The following is a 14349-nucleotide window of genomic DNA, read 5'->3' on the forward strand; positions in this document are numbered from 1 at the left end:
GGTCGGCCGGGCGGGACGCTGGGGCATTAGCAGAGCAGGGGGCAGAGCTGGGGTCAGGGGAGGCTGTTAATGAACATGGATCCCGCATTGAGTGCCATGCTGGCTTTCAGGCCAGCTATCAGCCCCGCGACGGGCGTGGTGGCGTCGAGACAGCTGGTTCACAGTTGATCTTTCTAAGTTCTCTAAAACCGACCCAGTGCGATTGTTGGAAATCTGGTGCCTCCGGAGGGGGCATGGTGGGGCTGGTGACCCAGATTTGGAGTCTTCTGAGTCGGGTGGGCTGGAGATATTACTCCCTCCTACACCTCAGATAAACCAAACTGTTGCTGTGACTGCGGATTGGAGCGATCTCTGTCCATTGAGGGTTACTGGGGGGGTGCGTGGACCCCTGAAATCTTTGGGGGCCCAAGCTGAGAAGAGGAGTTACACGGATGTACGTTTTTACACTACGCGGGTGCCCAGACAGAAAACCGACTAGAGATTTCCACTCCCATCTTTTTACGTGCTCTTTCCTGCTCTCAACCCAGAATGGTCAGTCGAACTGCTTTGGAATTGAGGGGCCTCCTGGGAGTGGGGGTAGCATTAGTGATCCAGATTGGCCGTCATTTGACCAAGGGGTTCCTGAGTTCCAAACCAGTTGCCTTGTGCTGTTACCGGAGCTGTGCCAATGCCAGACCTGGCTGTGAACCCCCCTTCAATCGAGTGACTCCCAGCCCCTCCCCTCAGGCGAACGGTGTTTGGGGCTGAGAGCAGCAGGTCGAAATGGTGTGAGAGTCCTGCGGGGGCAGGTTTAGTTTGGGGGATGGAATCAGAGTCTTTGGGGGCAAAATGAGACGCGTGGCTGCTTCCTGGGAGGAGGGGGTATTGGGGGCAGAGGTGTGGGGGGAGAGAGGTTTGAGGCTGCAGCGAGGAGAGGAGTGGGGGGGAGGGAAGCTAGGGGGCCCGGAGGGGTGCGAGACTGGGAAGGGGTGTGGGGTGAGTAGTAGGGAGCCTGGGGGAGAGTTGGGGCAGGGGCCTCTGTCAGCCCCACATTCTCCCCTCCTATGCGTGTGCCCAGATCTGGGGGGGTCTTGCCCTACCAAGGGGGTCTGAGCCCCCGCCCTGTCCCCCAGGAAAGAAAAGAGGCTGGCCATGCCCCGTTCCCTGTGTTCTCCAGGGGGTGACAGGCGCCAGCTGGCCTCAGTGGTGCAGTCGGTGGGCCAGGTGCCCCGGCAGTGCATGGCGCAGGCTGCGGCTGGCCCTGTGTTTGGGCTCTGAGGATGCGTGAGGTGTGGGACAGAGCTGGGACTAGATGGGAGCACGGGGGGGGGGCGGTGCCCGGGCATATTCAGGGCCAGGGCCGGATTAACTTTTTGTGGGCCTGGCGCCAAACATATTTGTGGGCCCTCCTGGGGAATGAATGTAAAAGGGGCTGGGGGTAAAAGCACAGTGGGGCAGGAGCTAGGGTTGGTCTCTGGAGCAAGGGAGGGGTCAGGGGTAAACTGCAAGGGCAGCAGGGCTGGGGAGGGGGTAAACAGGACCCCCCCACACCCCTGCCCACATAGAGCGGGTATCTACCTGGTTCTAGCCCATTCTCTTTGTCTCTCTCTCTGCATTGAGCTGCCCCTCCTCCCGCAGCAGCAGGACAGGTTCTCTTCCAGCCCTCGGGGGTGGGTGTTGAGAGTGGGAGGAGCGGAGGCTAATGTGGTCACTCCTATAACCGGACATGCCCCCCCGGAGCATCGCTTATTATAAATTTTCAAAAACGAATACAGTGGAGTCACATCTTACGCGGGGGTTAGGTTCTAAGGTCAGCGCGTAAGAGGAAAATCGCGTATAGTGAAAATTACCATAAACTACGCTACACACAGTATACACTGTATACACTAGGACAGGGGTCCTCAACCTACGAGCTGATTTTTTTTTTATTTTTATTTTTTAATGGCAGGCTGCGGGTCCCGGCCATCGCTGAGCCTGCTGCCGGCCCGGGGTCCCGTTCAGCCAGCTGCCAGCCGGGGTCCCAGTCGGTGACTCCGCTCAGCCTCCTGCCGTTCACCTAGGCCGGCAGGAGGCTGAGCAGGGCTGGTGGCTGAGACCCTGGCTGGCAAGGGGCCGACGGCCAGGACCCCAGACTGGCAGTGGGCTGAGCTGCTCAGCCCGCTGCCGGTCTGGGATTCCGTCCACTGGCTCCTACCAGCCGGGGTCCCAGCCGCCGGCCCTGCTCAGCCTGCTCAGCCTGTTGCCAGCCGGGGTCCCGGCCGCCGGATCCGTTCAGCGTCCTGGCGGCCTGGGTGAACGGAACCCCAGGCCAGCAGGAGGCTGAGTGGGGCCGGTGGCCGGGACCCGACTGGCAAGGGGCTGGCAGCCAGAACCCCAGACCGGCAGCGGGCTGAGTGTGGCCGGTGGCTGGGATCTCAGCCCGCTGCCAGCCGGGGTCCCAGCCGCCGGCTCCGCTCAGCCTCCCGCCGGCCTGGGTGAACGGAACCCCAGGCCGGCGGACGGAACCCTGGGTGAACGGAACCCCAGGCCGGCGGATGGAACCCTGGGTGAACGGAACCCCAGACCGTTCACCCAGGCCGGCAGGAGGCTGAGCGGAGCTGGCTGGGACCCCAGCGGGCTGAGTGGGGCTGGTGACTGGGACCCCGGCTGGCAGGAGCCGGCCCTGCTCAGCCCGCTGCCGGCTGAGTGAACAGAACCCCAGGTTGGCAGCAGGCTCAGCGGCGGCCGGGACTCGCAGCCTGCCATTAAAAAGAAATCGGCTTGCGTGCCACCTTTGGCATGCATGCCGTAGGTTGAGGACCCCGTTCTAGTGTATACTGTACTTTATGGTAATTTTCACTATACGCGATTTTCCTCTTACGTGGTGACTTTAGAACCTAACCCCCATGTAAGATGTGACTCCACTGTAGTCTTAAAAATTTTTTGGGGGGCACTGCTTTTTGGCACCCCCAAATCTTGGCGCCCATGGCAGTTGCCTAGTTTGCCTAGTGGTTACACCGGCCCTGACAGTATCCCCAGCCCAGATGACGTGATAGCCAGTGGTGGATTTAGAGTTAGTGGGGCCCCCCAGCCCTGTGCTCAGCTTCATTTTTGGGGCTCCTCCTTGGGACACAGCCAAGAAAAAGAACATTCTCTCTTATCTCCCCCTGCCCCTGTTTTTCATTCTTTTTTTCTTCATCCTCCTCCTATAAGTAATAGCAAGTAAATGAAAATAAAGTGAGGTACCTTGATCGTTCCTGTAGTCTAACTTATTTTTCCACAGACCACTTGAAAATCACGGAGGGTCTCGACGGACCACTTAATGATCTTTCCAAATATTGTACAAAAAAGTTCGGGTGTGGGGTCTGGCCAGGAGCTAGGGCGAGGGAGGGGGCTCAGAGTTGGGGCAGGAGGTTGGGGTGTGGAGCGCTTACCTGGGGCAGCTCCTGTTTGGTTCTCAGGATGGGGGTGGGGATGTGGGGGGGGGTGCAGGAGTCAGGGCAGGGGGCTGGGTGTGTGTGAGGGGATGCAGGAATCCAGGCTGGGGAGGTGTGGGGGGTGCAGAGGTCGGGGTGGGGAGGTGTGAGGGGGTGAGAGGGGGTGCTGGAGAGGTGTGAGGGGGATGCAGGAGTCAGGGCAGGGGACGTGTGGGGGGTGCAGGGGTCAGGGAAGGGGGCTGGGGGGTGTGAGGGGGAGGTGTGAGGGGAGTGCAGAGTCAGGGCACGGGGCTCAGGGTGTATGAGGGGGTGCAGGGGGCTGGGTGTGTAGGGGGGTGCAGGAGTCAGGGCAGGGGGCTCGGGGTATATGAGGGGGAGCAGGGGTGTGTGTGGGGGGGGTGCAGGAGTCAGGGCAGGGGGCTTGGGGTATGTGGGGGGGGTGCAGGGGTTAGGGAGGGCATGGGAGTGGGCTGGGGTCATGGGGGTGCTCACGCAGGGGGCTGGAGGGGGTATGCCCCAATTGCAGTCCCTTCCCCAACACCTCACCCCCGCCCCTCCTCCTCCTCCTCTCTGGAGCGGTGTGCTGCGGCTCGTCCCCCGTCCTGCTGGCAAGGCTGATCCAGCTGACCGGCGGGGGGCGGGGGGGGAACATAGCACGCTGGGGAAAGAGGCGGAGGAGAGGCGTCACCCTGCCTCTCCTCCTCCTCCTCCCCGGAGCAGCGTGCTGCGGCTCCCTCCTCCCCCTTTTCTCTGTCCTGCCGGCAAGGCTGATCCAGCTGATGGGGTGGGGTGGGGGGAGAATGTAGCACGCTGGGGAAAGGGGCGGGGCAGGAGCCAGGCTGCCGGCAGAGGCTGCCACGGAGCCACCGCCGCAGCGTCAAGCTCTGACCCCACAGGAGAGAGCGGGGGGCGGAGAAGAGCGCGCCGGTGCCCCTGTCGACCATGGGCGTGGCGCCGTTATAAATCCAGTATTGTTCAGGGCACAGGCTGCACTGTTCCTGTGGCGGCAGGTGTGGGCAGTCGGTAGCAGGGCAGAGGCTCTTTGAACAGCTGCCGTCTGCAGCGAGGGGGCCATGGCAGGGGCCCGTGGTCGGTAGGTGATGGCGCAGGGCACGCAGGGGAACCGAGGTAGCGTCCGGGACTCATCTGAGGCTGCCAGGTGGCTCTGGGGTTGGGCCCATGGTCTGTCCTTTTTGGGGACCTGGCTCTGTGAACCTTCGTGGGCTCCAGTCACGTCAGGGGGATGTTGTGGTGAAGGGGATGGGCTGCAGATGGAGATGAATGGGGAGCAGAGTAAAGGAGGGTGTTATGGGGCATTGCTGAATGAGGGCAGAGTTAAGGTTGCATGGGCAGCCTTACTGCCGCATTTCCTGCTTTTCACACATCCGAGTTTTTCTCAGCATCCTGCCATCAGTGTGTTGCCACTGAATTTCTCTTCAGCTCCAGCCTGGGGCACAGACAGAAGCCTGCCACTCCCTATTGAGCCAAGTCTGCAGGAGCCAGCACCATCCGGGGGGTAGCATTGTGTGGGGCTTATTCCTTGGGGAGGAGAGGCCTGAGGAGCCCTTGAGTAGTTGAAGGAAAGAGGATGTAATCTGGGGAACTCTCTGCTGCAGGATATTGTTGGATCCAATAACGGGGCAAGGTTTGAACAGGGAAACAGGACTCCCCTCGGTGAGGCTCTTCACCCTCATGCTCCAGGGCATGGGCTGGGACAGGAATTGCCCCACCCCGGCCCAAGGACAGAGGTGACCAGGGAACCGGACTCCTTCTTCTGGGGCATCCGCTGGGGGGCCATTGGCAGAGGCGGGACACATTATGGTGGGAGAGGGGATGTGGGGCGAGGTGGACCCGGGCCTGATCCAGCAGGGAGGGTGCGCGGCTAGCAGGGTAGATGGGCCAGTGGTCCCATCGCGTCTGGATGCTGGGCCAGAGAGGCCGGTTCGCTCCCGGCTCGGTTGACTCTGTTTTGTCGCCCCCCCAGGCCTGTGGCTCCGAAACGGGACAGGGCTGATCAGGAAGGAGGGGCGCCAGCTGTACTGGACGTTCGTCTCACCCCAGCTGGGATACTGGGCTGCCGCTCTGCCCTCCCCCACCACAGGTGAGGCAGCCACCCCCAGCCTCGGGGGGAGGAGCCCAGCGCCCTCCCCAGCCGCAGGGAAAGGGTCAGGGCTGGGAGCCGTCTGGCCAGCAGAGCAAGTCATGGGGAGACAGGAAGCAGGGCCCCGTGGGCAGGCCAGGCCTGGCCCAGCTGTCGCTGCCGCGCCCAGCCCAGGCGTTGTTCCAATGGGCTCCCAGGCAGAGCAGCCCCCAGGCCACAAGATCCTGTCCTGGCCCCCGTCCCCGTACTGGAGCCGGCCGACGCCCCTGGCTGGCCCCATGGGGGAGCCTGATGGGTCTAGGCCTGTGGGCTTCTCCAGGGGGCCCGGGGCTGGGCCCCCAGCCGGAGCAGAGCCTCTCTTGGGCAGCCCCTGTGGACCTTGGGCCTGGCCGGGGGCAGCTCAGCTGCCGGTGGGGGGAGGGGGCAGGAGCCCCGGAGGGCATGAAGGGGCGCCGGGAAGGCAGCAGCAGCCCCCAGGGGAGCAGCTGGTCTGAATCTTGGTGCTGCGGATGCCGCTCAGGCAGCAGCTGGGAATGCCAGCTCCCTGCCCTGGGCATTGCTCAGTGCCTGGCTGGGGGTGGGCCTGTTCCCAGGCTGCTGGGTCCCCCACCCCTGAATTGGGGAGCCTGTGCTTGGCCAGCTGCTCGCTGGGCGGGGTGGTGGGTGCTGGCAAAGCACAGGGAGGCCTCAGCATCTTCCCCCACAGAGCAGGCAGGGCAGGGCAGGGCAAGCTGCTGCTCAGTGGTACTGGGACAGGAGTGCCTAGAGGCCCTGGCCAAGAGCCGTGTCCTTCCACACCGGGTGCTGCACAGACACAGGACAGGCCCCTCCCCAAAGAGGACAAGAGGGATTGGGAAATGGAGGAACGGGTGCGGGGAGCTGGGGCTAGAACCCAGGTGTCCCGATGGCAGGGCCTGGCCAGGTCCCCATTACTGCCGCCTGCCCGGCTCGCCCTGCCTTGCCTCGGCCCCTCCAGAAGTGGTAAGGAAGCAGCTTGATTGCTGGGAGCTGCCGGCGGGAAGGAGTGGTGCTGTGTTCCCGAGCCTGTCTCTGACCCGCTGCCGCCTGCCTTGCTAGGGCTGGTGGCGCTGGCGTCGGGGATGAAGGACATCACCACGTACCACACCATCTTCCTGCTCACCATCCTGGGGGCGCTGGCGCTGCTGGTGCTGAGTCTGCTCTGTCTGCTCATCTACTACTGCAGGTGAGGTCAGGCTGGCTGGGCGAGGGGACGTGGCCTTGGCAGGGGGCCTGGGCTCCGGTGGAAGCAGGGGGTGGCGCGGGCTGGAGGGGCCAGCTTGCCCTGCTGTTGCAGGTGGAGGGAGCGGTGGCTGGCACCAGGGGAGTGGGGGAGGGGATGGATGCAGGAGCCCAGCCCTCTAACCTGGCTTGCACCCCTTGCATCCTCCTGGCCCTTTCCACTTTTGATCTCTGTGCCCTACAAGGGGACTAGCTCCAGGCCTGGCTCAGCCCCCTGCCCCGCCCTGGCTCCCTCCCTCGGGTCTTGAGTTCCCCTCGGGGTAGGCATCTCTGCGCTGGCCCAGCGAGCTGGTAACCGAGTCCTGTCTCCCCAGGCGGAGGTGCCTGAAACCCCGACAGCAGCACAGGAAGCTGCAGCTGTCTGGGCCGCTGGATGCCTCGAAGCGAGACCAGGCCACCTCCATGTCCCAGCTCAACCTGATCTGCACCAGCCACCTGGAGACAGCCTCATCAGCTGGCGACCCCGACACGCACACGCCCATCCTCAAGTCAGCCTTCTCCAGCTCCCGTGAGCTGGGCAGCTCCCGCGAGGAGTTCTTCCGTCACAAGCTGCGGCATGTCAGCAAGGCCTCCACGGAGACGCTGAGCCAGCGGGGCGCCCCCAAGGAGGAGTACCCGCGCCCCGGGGAGAGCTTCTCACTCAAGGCCGCGCGCTCCATGGACGGCCCGGGCGCGCTGGAGCCCCCCATGCTGGAGGAATACAAGCGCAGCTTCTCCCACCAGCGCGTGGAGGACAAGGGCACCGAGCCATCGCGGAAGCACTCAAGGAATGAGAGCAAGCCCTACCTCCAGGAGCCGCCCTCCCCGCCGCCCCTGCCGCCCCCCTTTGACCACTACGTGGGCCACAAGGGGGAGCCCAAGCCCCCCGACTTCATGCTGTCGCAGTCCGTGGACCACCTGGCCAGGCCCACCTCGCTCACCCAGCCGGGGCAGCTCATCTTCTGCGGCTCCATCGACCACATGAAGGACAGCGTGTACCGCAACGTCATGCCCACCTTGGTCATCCCGGCCCACTACATGCGCTTGGCGTCGGATTACCCCTCCGGGGAGCAGGCCCTGGCTGGCCCGGCAGATAGCCAGCCTGAGATGGAGGGGCTGCCCGGCCCGGCCGGGATGACCATCCCACACCAGTTCGGGCCCCAGGACCAGCAGCGGCAGCTCCTCCAGCAGCAGCTCCAGCTGCAGCACCAGCAGGGCGAGGACTCAGAGGGCAAGGGCTGGGGGGCGCACTCCTCCTCGGTCAGCGGCTCCGTCACCATCCCGGTGCTGTTCAACGAGTCCACCATGGCCCAGCTGAACGGGGAGCTGCAGGCGCTGACGGAGAAGAAGCTGCTGGAACTGGGGGTGAAGCCCCACCCGCGGGCCTGGTTCGTCTCGCTGGACGGGCGCTCCTCCCAGGTGCGCCACTCCTACATCGACCTGCAGGGCAGCGAGAAGAGCCGCAGCAACGACGCCAGCCTGGACTCGGGCGTGGACGTCCACGAAGCCAAGCCCCACAAGCGGGCCAAGGAGGAGCGGGAGCGGCCCCCTGCCCCCACCGCCTACTCCAAGCTGGCCTTCCCCGATGACGCGGAGCAGAGCAGCAGCGAGAGCCGCACGGCCATCTGCTCCCCCGAGGACAACTCCCTGACGCCCCTGCTGGACGAGACGGCCGAGGCCCGGGCCGCCACCATCCCCCGCCGGGGCCGCAGCCGGGGCACCAGCTCCCGCAGCAGCGCCAGCGAGCTGCGCCGGGACTCCATGACCAGCCCTGAGGACGAGCTGACCGACCCGGCCGAGGGTGGCGACGAGCCGGGTGACAAGAAGAGCCCCTGGCAGAAGCGTGAAGAGCGCCCGCTCATGGTCTTCAATGTGAAGTAAGCAGGGGGGGCCTGCGCCCCCCCCCTGGAGCCAGCGCCAGCCCCTGGGGGGCAGAGGAGGGGGCGGGGCTGGATGCCAGCGCCTGACGGGGAGGTGCTGCATGACTGATCGCTCCATGCCCCCGGGGAGGCCCCTGTGACCAGGGCGACTCCAGACCAGGACCCCAAAGACCCCCCAGTCCTCTCGCCCTGAGGGCTGAGCTCTGTGGGGGAGCAGGGGAAGGGGGGGACCCACGCTGGGAGGCAGTGGGACTGACCCCCAGGGCAGTCCAGATGGAGAACCAGTGACCTGCTCCCCCCTGTAGCCGGGCACTGTCTGTCGCACCCCCCCTGCCATTCGAGGGACGGCCCAGAGCAGGGAGGAGACGCTGTGGCAGCGGGACAGGGCAGGGGGCTGATCTCCCTACCACCAGTACCATCTGTCGGGGCTGCTGCATGCCAGGCCCCCCTGCTAGGCAGGGGCTGGGGGAGGGGCAACTCAAGGACTCAGCAGCCCCCCCCCCCCCCAGCCCGAGCCCAGCGGGCAGAGTGAAGGGATTGAGTCAGGTGGGGGGCAGGGCCTGGGGCAGCCTGGCCCAGCCCCTGTTTCCAAGCACACTCTCCGCGGGGCATGGGCAGACCATCCAGGGAAGTGACGGCAGAGCGGAGCCCCCCAACCCCAGGGAGAGCACGGAGCCAGAACAAGCTGCGGCTGCTCCTCCCCCATGACACCAGGCTGGAAGGGGTTAAGAGCACCCTGCCCCTGCTGGTGTGTGGAATGTCTGAGGATGGTGCCCATCAACTGGCACCTCGCTGTCCAGCCCTAGCTGCACCTGCCTGTCCGGGGTGGGGCAGCCCCACACCTCGCCTGGGGCAGCCTGAGCTGCAGCAAAGCAGAGCCCAGCTGTGCTCCTGTGGCACGGCCACCCAGGCTCTGCCAGACTCCGGTGGCTGCAGCAGGTGCCAGGGCAGCGGGTACATGGGGGCTGCTAGTGGAGCCTGACCTTTGTCTGCATCCCTAACATTCCTGCCGAACACCCTGGGGCTGCGTGGAGCCTCCTCCAGCCCCTCCTGGCGCCCCACACTCAGCTCCCCATCCTCTCCTCCAAGTGCCTTTGTGCCCTGCGCTGCAGGGCGAGTGGCACAGCTGGGCCGTGTGCGCAGAGCCAGCTACATCCTCCTCGTTCCTAATCTGCTTTCCCCAGGCTGGCTGCTGCTTCCAGCGAGGGCGGGGGGGTGGCAGCATCCCACCATGCAGACTGGGAGCTGCCTGCAGAGCCAGGCTGGGATCCCCCCAGCGCTGGCCCTCAAGCATGCCGGGGATCAGCCAGCCTTACCCTGTATAAGGGGGAGGGGACTCAGCAGGTGTGTAGGATCTCCCCCTACCCTGGCCTGGGCTGTGGGGCAGGGCCCTGGAGCCTGCATTCTCAAGGCACTTCCTGCTGCACCTGCTAGTGCCGCCCTGGGGTGCAGATGCACTTGGCCGAGAAGCAGCTGCTGTTGGCTTCTGCACCCAGGCAGGCTCTAGCTGGGGGCTCTGTGGCAGAGTGGGGGGGGGGGGAATCCCTAGGGAATAAAACACCCACCTGTGGCTTTTACTTTCACCTCTTAGTGTCTTCTTGCCCTACGTGTGCTGCTGCCCCATCACTCCTGCCTGCTGCAATCGCCTGCTCAGCTGGGGCCTGGAACCTGTGTCCAATTTCCACTCGCCCCCTGGAGGGGGGGACTGGGATTTTTGGGGCATCATTTTCCTGTGGCACTCCTTGCCACTAACTCCCTCGACTTGACAAGGGAGAGATGTTCCTACAGCTGCCAGGCCCATCCCCCCCTCGCAGCATGCTAGATAGCTCTGAGGGCCTCTTCCGGCAGCTGGCCACTGGCATGGCTGGAGCCCAGGGGTAGCTGACACAGCAGGAGCTGGGTAGGTGGCTAGCCCCAGGCAGCTCCCCGAAAGGTTTCAGCATGTCGGGGTGGGGCACAGCTGATCCCAGCCACCCCACAGAGAGAGGCAGGGGCCCTGCTCTCAACCATGAGGCTTGATTGGCAACTGCCTGCTGCAGGGAACTAGTTTGGGAACCCTCCCTTGAGGGCTGGGACGGGGGGAGGAGACTTGGTCAGGCCTGACAGGTGACTCCACAGCACGAGCACCCCTGCTCCCATCCCACCCCCAAGAGCAGCTCCGGGTTGGCCATGTTGGGGCCAAACTGGCAGGCCCCCACGCCCCTTGTTGCCAGAGCAGTGGCACCTGGGCACTTTGGCTCAGGCCCCCCCTGTGCTACCCCTGCCCTACAGCCCCTGGTTTGCTTGGATTTTAATGCTGGTATTTCTGAAGTTCTCTCTGGGGTGAGAGGAGAGCTGCAGCTGTGCCTGGCCCCTGTCACCCTCCTGCAGGCAGAGGGCCAGGGGCAGCCTGGCACGGATCTGTGCCCTGGTGCCCCCTCCAGCCCATGGGCTGCACATGAAACCCCTTGAGTTTGATCCAGGGAGCGAGACTGGGGCCAGCTTGGCCTGTGGCCCCCCAACCCCCAATGTGTTCTCTAGAATGGCATTAATATATAAAACCCTTTGACCCCCGCCCGTGTCCGGCTGGTTCCTCCATGTGCAATGCAAGGCAGGGCCTAGCTCCAGGGCTGGGCCCATACTTGGCTCAGGGGTGGTTATTGCTGGACAGCCGATTTGAGGGACACTTGCTCAGTGCAGACGGCTCCTTTCCCCTGGTTGGGGCCTGCATAGCAGCAACGTGGGCCAGGCTGGGCCCAGGACGAGCAAGAGTGCCAGGGCTGTACGGCCTGCTGGAATGCAAAAGCAGGGCCCCCCTGGCAGGTGGGGACAGCTGGGAGGGGAGGCAGGCACCCAGTGGGTGGCTGTGCAATGCTGCTCTGGGCTGGCAGCAGCACCTGAGCCTGCCCCTCTCTGGCCCCACTTAAAGCAAAGCTGGGCTCAGAATAACACCTGGCAGCTGCCCAGAGCAGGCTGGCAGGTGGTTTTGTGCCATTTTCCTGCAAGGCAGAACCTCAGAGCAGCCGCTTTGCACCCAATCAGTGCCCAGGGCAGGCCGTGGGCCCAGGCCCCGGTGCTCCCCACTTGGCTGGATGGGCCACAGCTGCATGCCAGGGGGCACAGGAGGGACAGCTCTGTTCCAGGGAAGAGAAGGGAGGGCAAGGCGGGGCCCTGGAGTCCAGGCTAGGGGCAGCGGGGAGATGTTCACACTGGTGGCACAGCCCCCTTGGCTGGGGGAAGGAGACAGGATTGACGTCAGCACCTTCCTCCACACCCTTTATTGGTTCTCACGCTCTTCCAACCACTTCAGCCCTAATGGCACCAGGCCCCCCAGTTCCCGGCCCAGGCTCCAGCCACAGGTGGGGCACGCTTAGAGGCAAGGGAGCTGGTGACCAGAGGGCCTGGTGCCAGTCCAGCCCTGGGGGCTGGGCATTGCCAAGACCCCTGGAACAGGGGCTAGAATAAGGACATGCTCCTGCATAGTGCCCAGCGGACAATGCAGGCACGAGCTCAGGGCAATGCACATTCAGGGACTGAGGTAGGGCGCCAGGAGCCAGATGCTGCAGTGCCCTCCCCCCGCCCCGCTGCCTGCCCCGTCCAGGACGCAGGGAGGGGCCTGCGTGCCCAGGAGAAATGTAGGGAGATGCAGATGCCCCCAGGAGTGTAGAAAGCAAAGCAGCCCAGCTTCCCTGGCCCTAGCGCAGGCACCTGGCTCCCAGGTGGTGGGGAAGCAGGGCCTGGCCCAGCCCAGCTTCAAGGCCCCGGCAACAGGAGAGCCTAGAGGGGGGGCAGGGGGGACCCTTAACCTTCAGGCCTCCAGCAGGAAAGGGCCACTCCTGGTGCCCGTGGGACCTTTGGGGGTGGTAGTAGCAAGGGGAGCAGAGGACGAAGCACCCGAATGCGTGCGCCCCCACTGCTGTGTCCGGGGTTAAACTCTCACGGCAAGGGGGGGGGCTCAGCCCCACGTACTTAGCTCCAGGGGGGCTGGGTGGGACAGATCCTACAGCGAATAGGGCCTGTATGCCCTGGGGCAGCCAGAGAATAGGGCCCCGAGGCTGGAAGTGAGACAGACTGAGGGGCCAGAGCAATCCCCACTCCCCCCTCACTGTGGGCACAGCCACCCCTCAGCGCTGGGTCGGCCCCCACAGGCACCTCACAGCAGGCCGTGGGGCCGGGCGGCGCCGGCGTCCCAACGCAGGAGCCAGCGCCGCTTGCAGTCGAGGCCCGACTTGGAGCAGCGGTAGCCAAAGGGGCAGCAGTGGCGCATGTCGGAGCAACAGGAGCCCTGCGGAGAAACGAGAGGCATGTTACTGTCTGCTGGGGGCAGCCGGGCTGGAGCATAGAGGGAGCAGCTGCCCTGCAGCTGGGGCAGGTCACAGTCCCCCCAACTTCCCCCTGGTTCCCCTGCCAGGGGCCCGGCCTGTAGAATGACCTCCAGCCCTGGGCGCAGCATGGCTGGGGGGCCCAAGGCCACAGCAGGCAGATGGGTGGGAGGGCAGCAGCTGGGAGGGGCCGAGGTCCAGGGTCTGCAGCCTGCAGCCAGCGGGAGGGGCTGGGCAGATGTTGGAGCCGTGAGCTGCAGGGCTCTGTGCTGCTCCGGGGCAGCCAGCACCTCTCCCCCCCGGGGTCCTGCTACGCCCGCCCCTCACCCAGTGGTAGGGGCAGCAAGCCCAGGCGCCCGAGGCAGCCTTGCAGCAGGTCTGGTGGGCATGGCAGTAGTGCTGGGCGTCGCAGGTCACGTCGTTGCTGGGCTCCGGGCTGGCGGGCAGCAGGGAGGCAGAGAGGCTCAGGTCCACGGGCAGCACTCGCCCGGCCTGGTGCTTCTCACAGCTCTGTGTGGCCAGGTTGCAGGTGTAGCCCCATGGGCAGCAGTGCTGGTGATCCTCACAGCACACAGCCTGGGGAAAGAGGGGTTAGCCAGCACCGAGCAGAGACAGAGCAGCCTGGCAAGGCCCGCAGGGCGTCACCCAGGGGCCCTGGCTCCTGACCCCTCCCCCCCCCACACCCCATCACCCTCCCACAGCCAGGGAGAGAACCCAGGAGTCTCTTAACCCCTCCCCCCACACTAATCCACCAGCCGTCCCTCCCCACACCCACACCCACACCAACCCAGTGGTTTTCAAACTTTTTTTCTGGCAACACAGTTGAAGAAAATTGTTGATGCCCGTGACCCAACCGAGCTGGGGATGAGGGGTTTCAGAGGGGCTCAGGTGAGGGCTTTGGGGTGGGGCTGGGACTGAGGGGATCGTGGGGGCTCAGGGCTGGGGCAGGGGGTTGGGGCGCAGGAAGGGGCTCTGGGTTTGGGTGGGGCTCAGGGCTGGGGCAGAGGATTGGGGCACAGGCTTACCGCAGGCGGCTCCTGGTCAGCAGGGGTGCTAAGGCAGGCTTCCTGCCTGTCCTGGCACCACGGACTGCGCTGCAACCCGGAAACGGCCAGCAGCAGGCCTGGCTCCTAGGTGGAGGCGCGCAAGCAGCTCCACGCAGCTCTCGCTCACAGGCACCACCACCCAGCTCCCATTGGCGCCCCCACCTAGGAGCCGGACCTGCTGCTGGTCACTTCTGGGGCGCAGCGCGGTGTCGGAACAGGTAGGCACTAGCCTGCATTAGCCGGGCAGCACCACCAATGGGACTTTTAACGGCCCAGTCGGCGGTACTGACCAGAGCCGCTGTAACCCAATTCTGGGTCACGACTCAGTCTGAAAACCACTGCTCTAACCCACCAGCCCCCACTCCTCTCCCAGAGCCGGAGAGAGAA

The 14349-nt window shown here is 64.9% G+C and overlaps 2 protein-coding genes across 4 annotated transcripts in view; one reads left to right on the forward strand and one right to left on the reverse strand.

The window, feature by feature from the left end:
• Nucleotides 1-9446, forward strand: part of FAM171A2 (family with sequence similarity 171 member A2) — a 16753-nt gene extending 7307 nt beyond the window's left edge. The window contains exons 6-8 of the mRNA XM_024205028.2: nucleotides 5380-5496; nucleotides 6574-6700; nucleotides 7071-9446. Coding sequence (XP_024060796.1) covers nucleotides 5380-5496; nucleotides 6574-6700; nucleotides 7071-8616 — 1790 coding nt within the window. The 3' untranslated portion in view covers nucleotides 8617-9446. The remainder of the gene's footprint in view (nucleotides 1-5379; nucleotides 5497-6573; nucleotides 6701-7070) is intronic.
• A 2575-nt stretch (nucleotides 9447-12021) lies between these two features.
• The window catches only part of GRN (granulin precursor), a 15790-nt gene continuing 13462 nt past the window's right edge, over nucleotides 12022-14349 (reverse strand). For all 3 annotated transcript variants that reach the window (XM_024205033.1, XM_024205030.2, XM_024205032.3), the window contains 2 exons: nucleotides 13244-13492; nucleotides 12022-12879 (listed from right to left, as the gene is read on the reverse strand). In XM_024205033.1, coding sequence (XP_024060801.1) covers nucleotides 12748-12879; nucleotides 13244-13492 — 381 coding nt within the window. In that variant the 3' untranslated portion in view covers nucleotides 12022-12747. The remainder of the gene's footprint in view (nucleotides 12880-13243; nucleotides 13493-14349) is intronic.

This window comes from Terrapene carolina, unplaced genomic scaffold (assembly GCF_002925995.2).
Source record: "Terrapene carolina triunguis isolate 2854851 unplaced genomic scaffold, T_m_triunguis-2.0 Scaffold495, whole genome shotgun sequence".
In the NCBI taxonomy this organism is placed as follows: domain Eukaryota; kingdom Metazoa; phylum Chordata; order Testudines; family Emydidae; genus Terrapene; species Terrapene triunguis.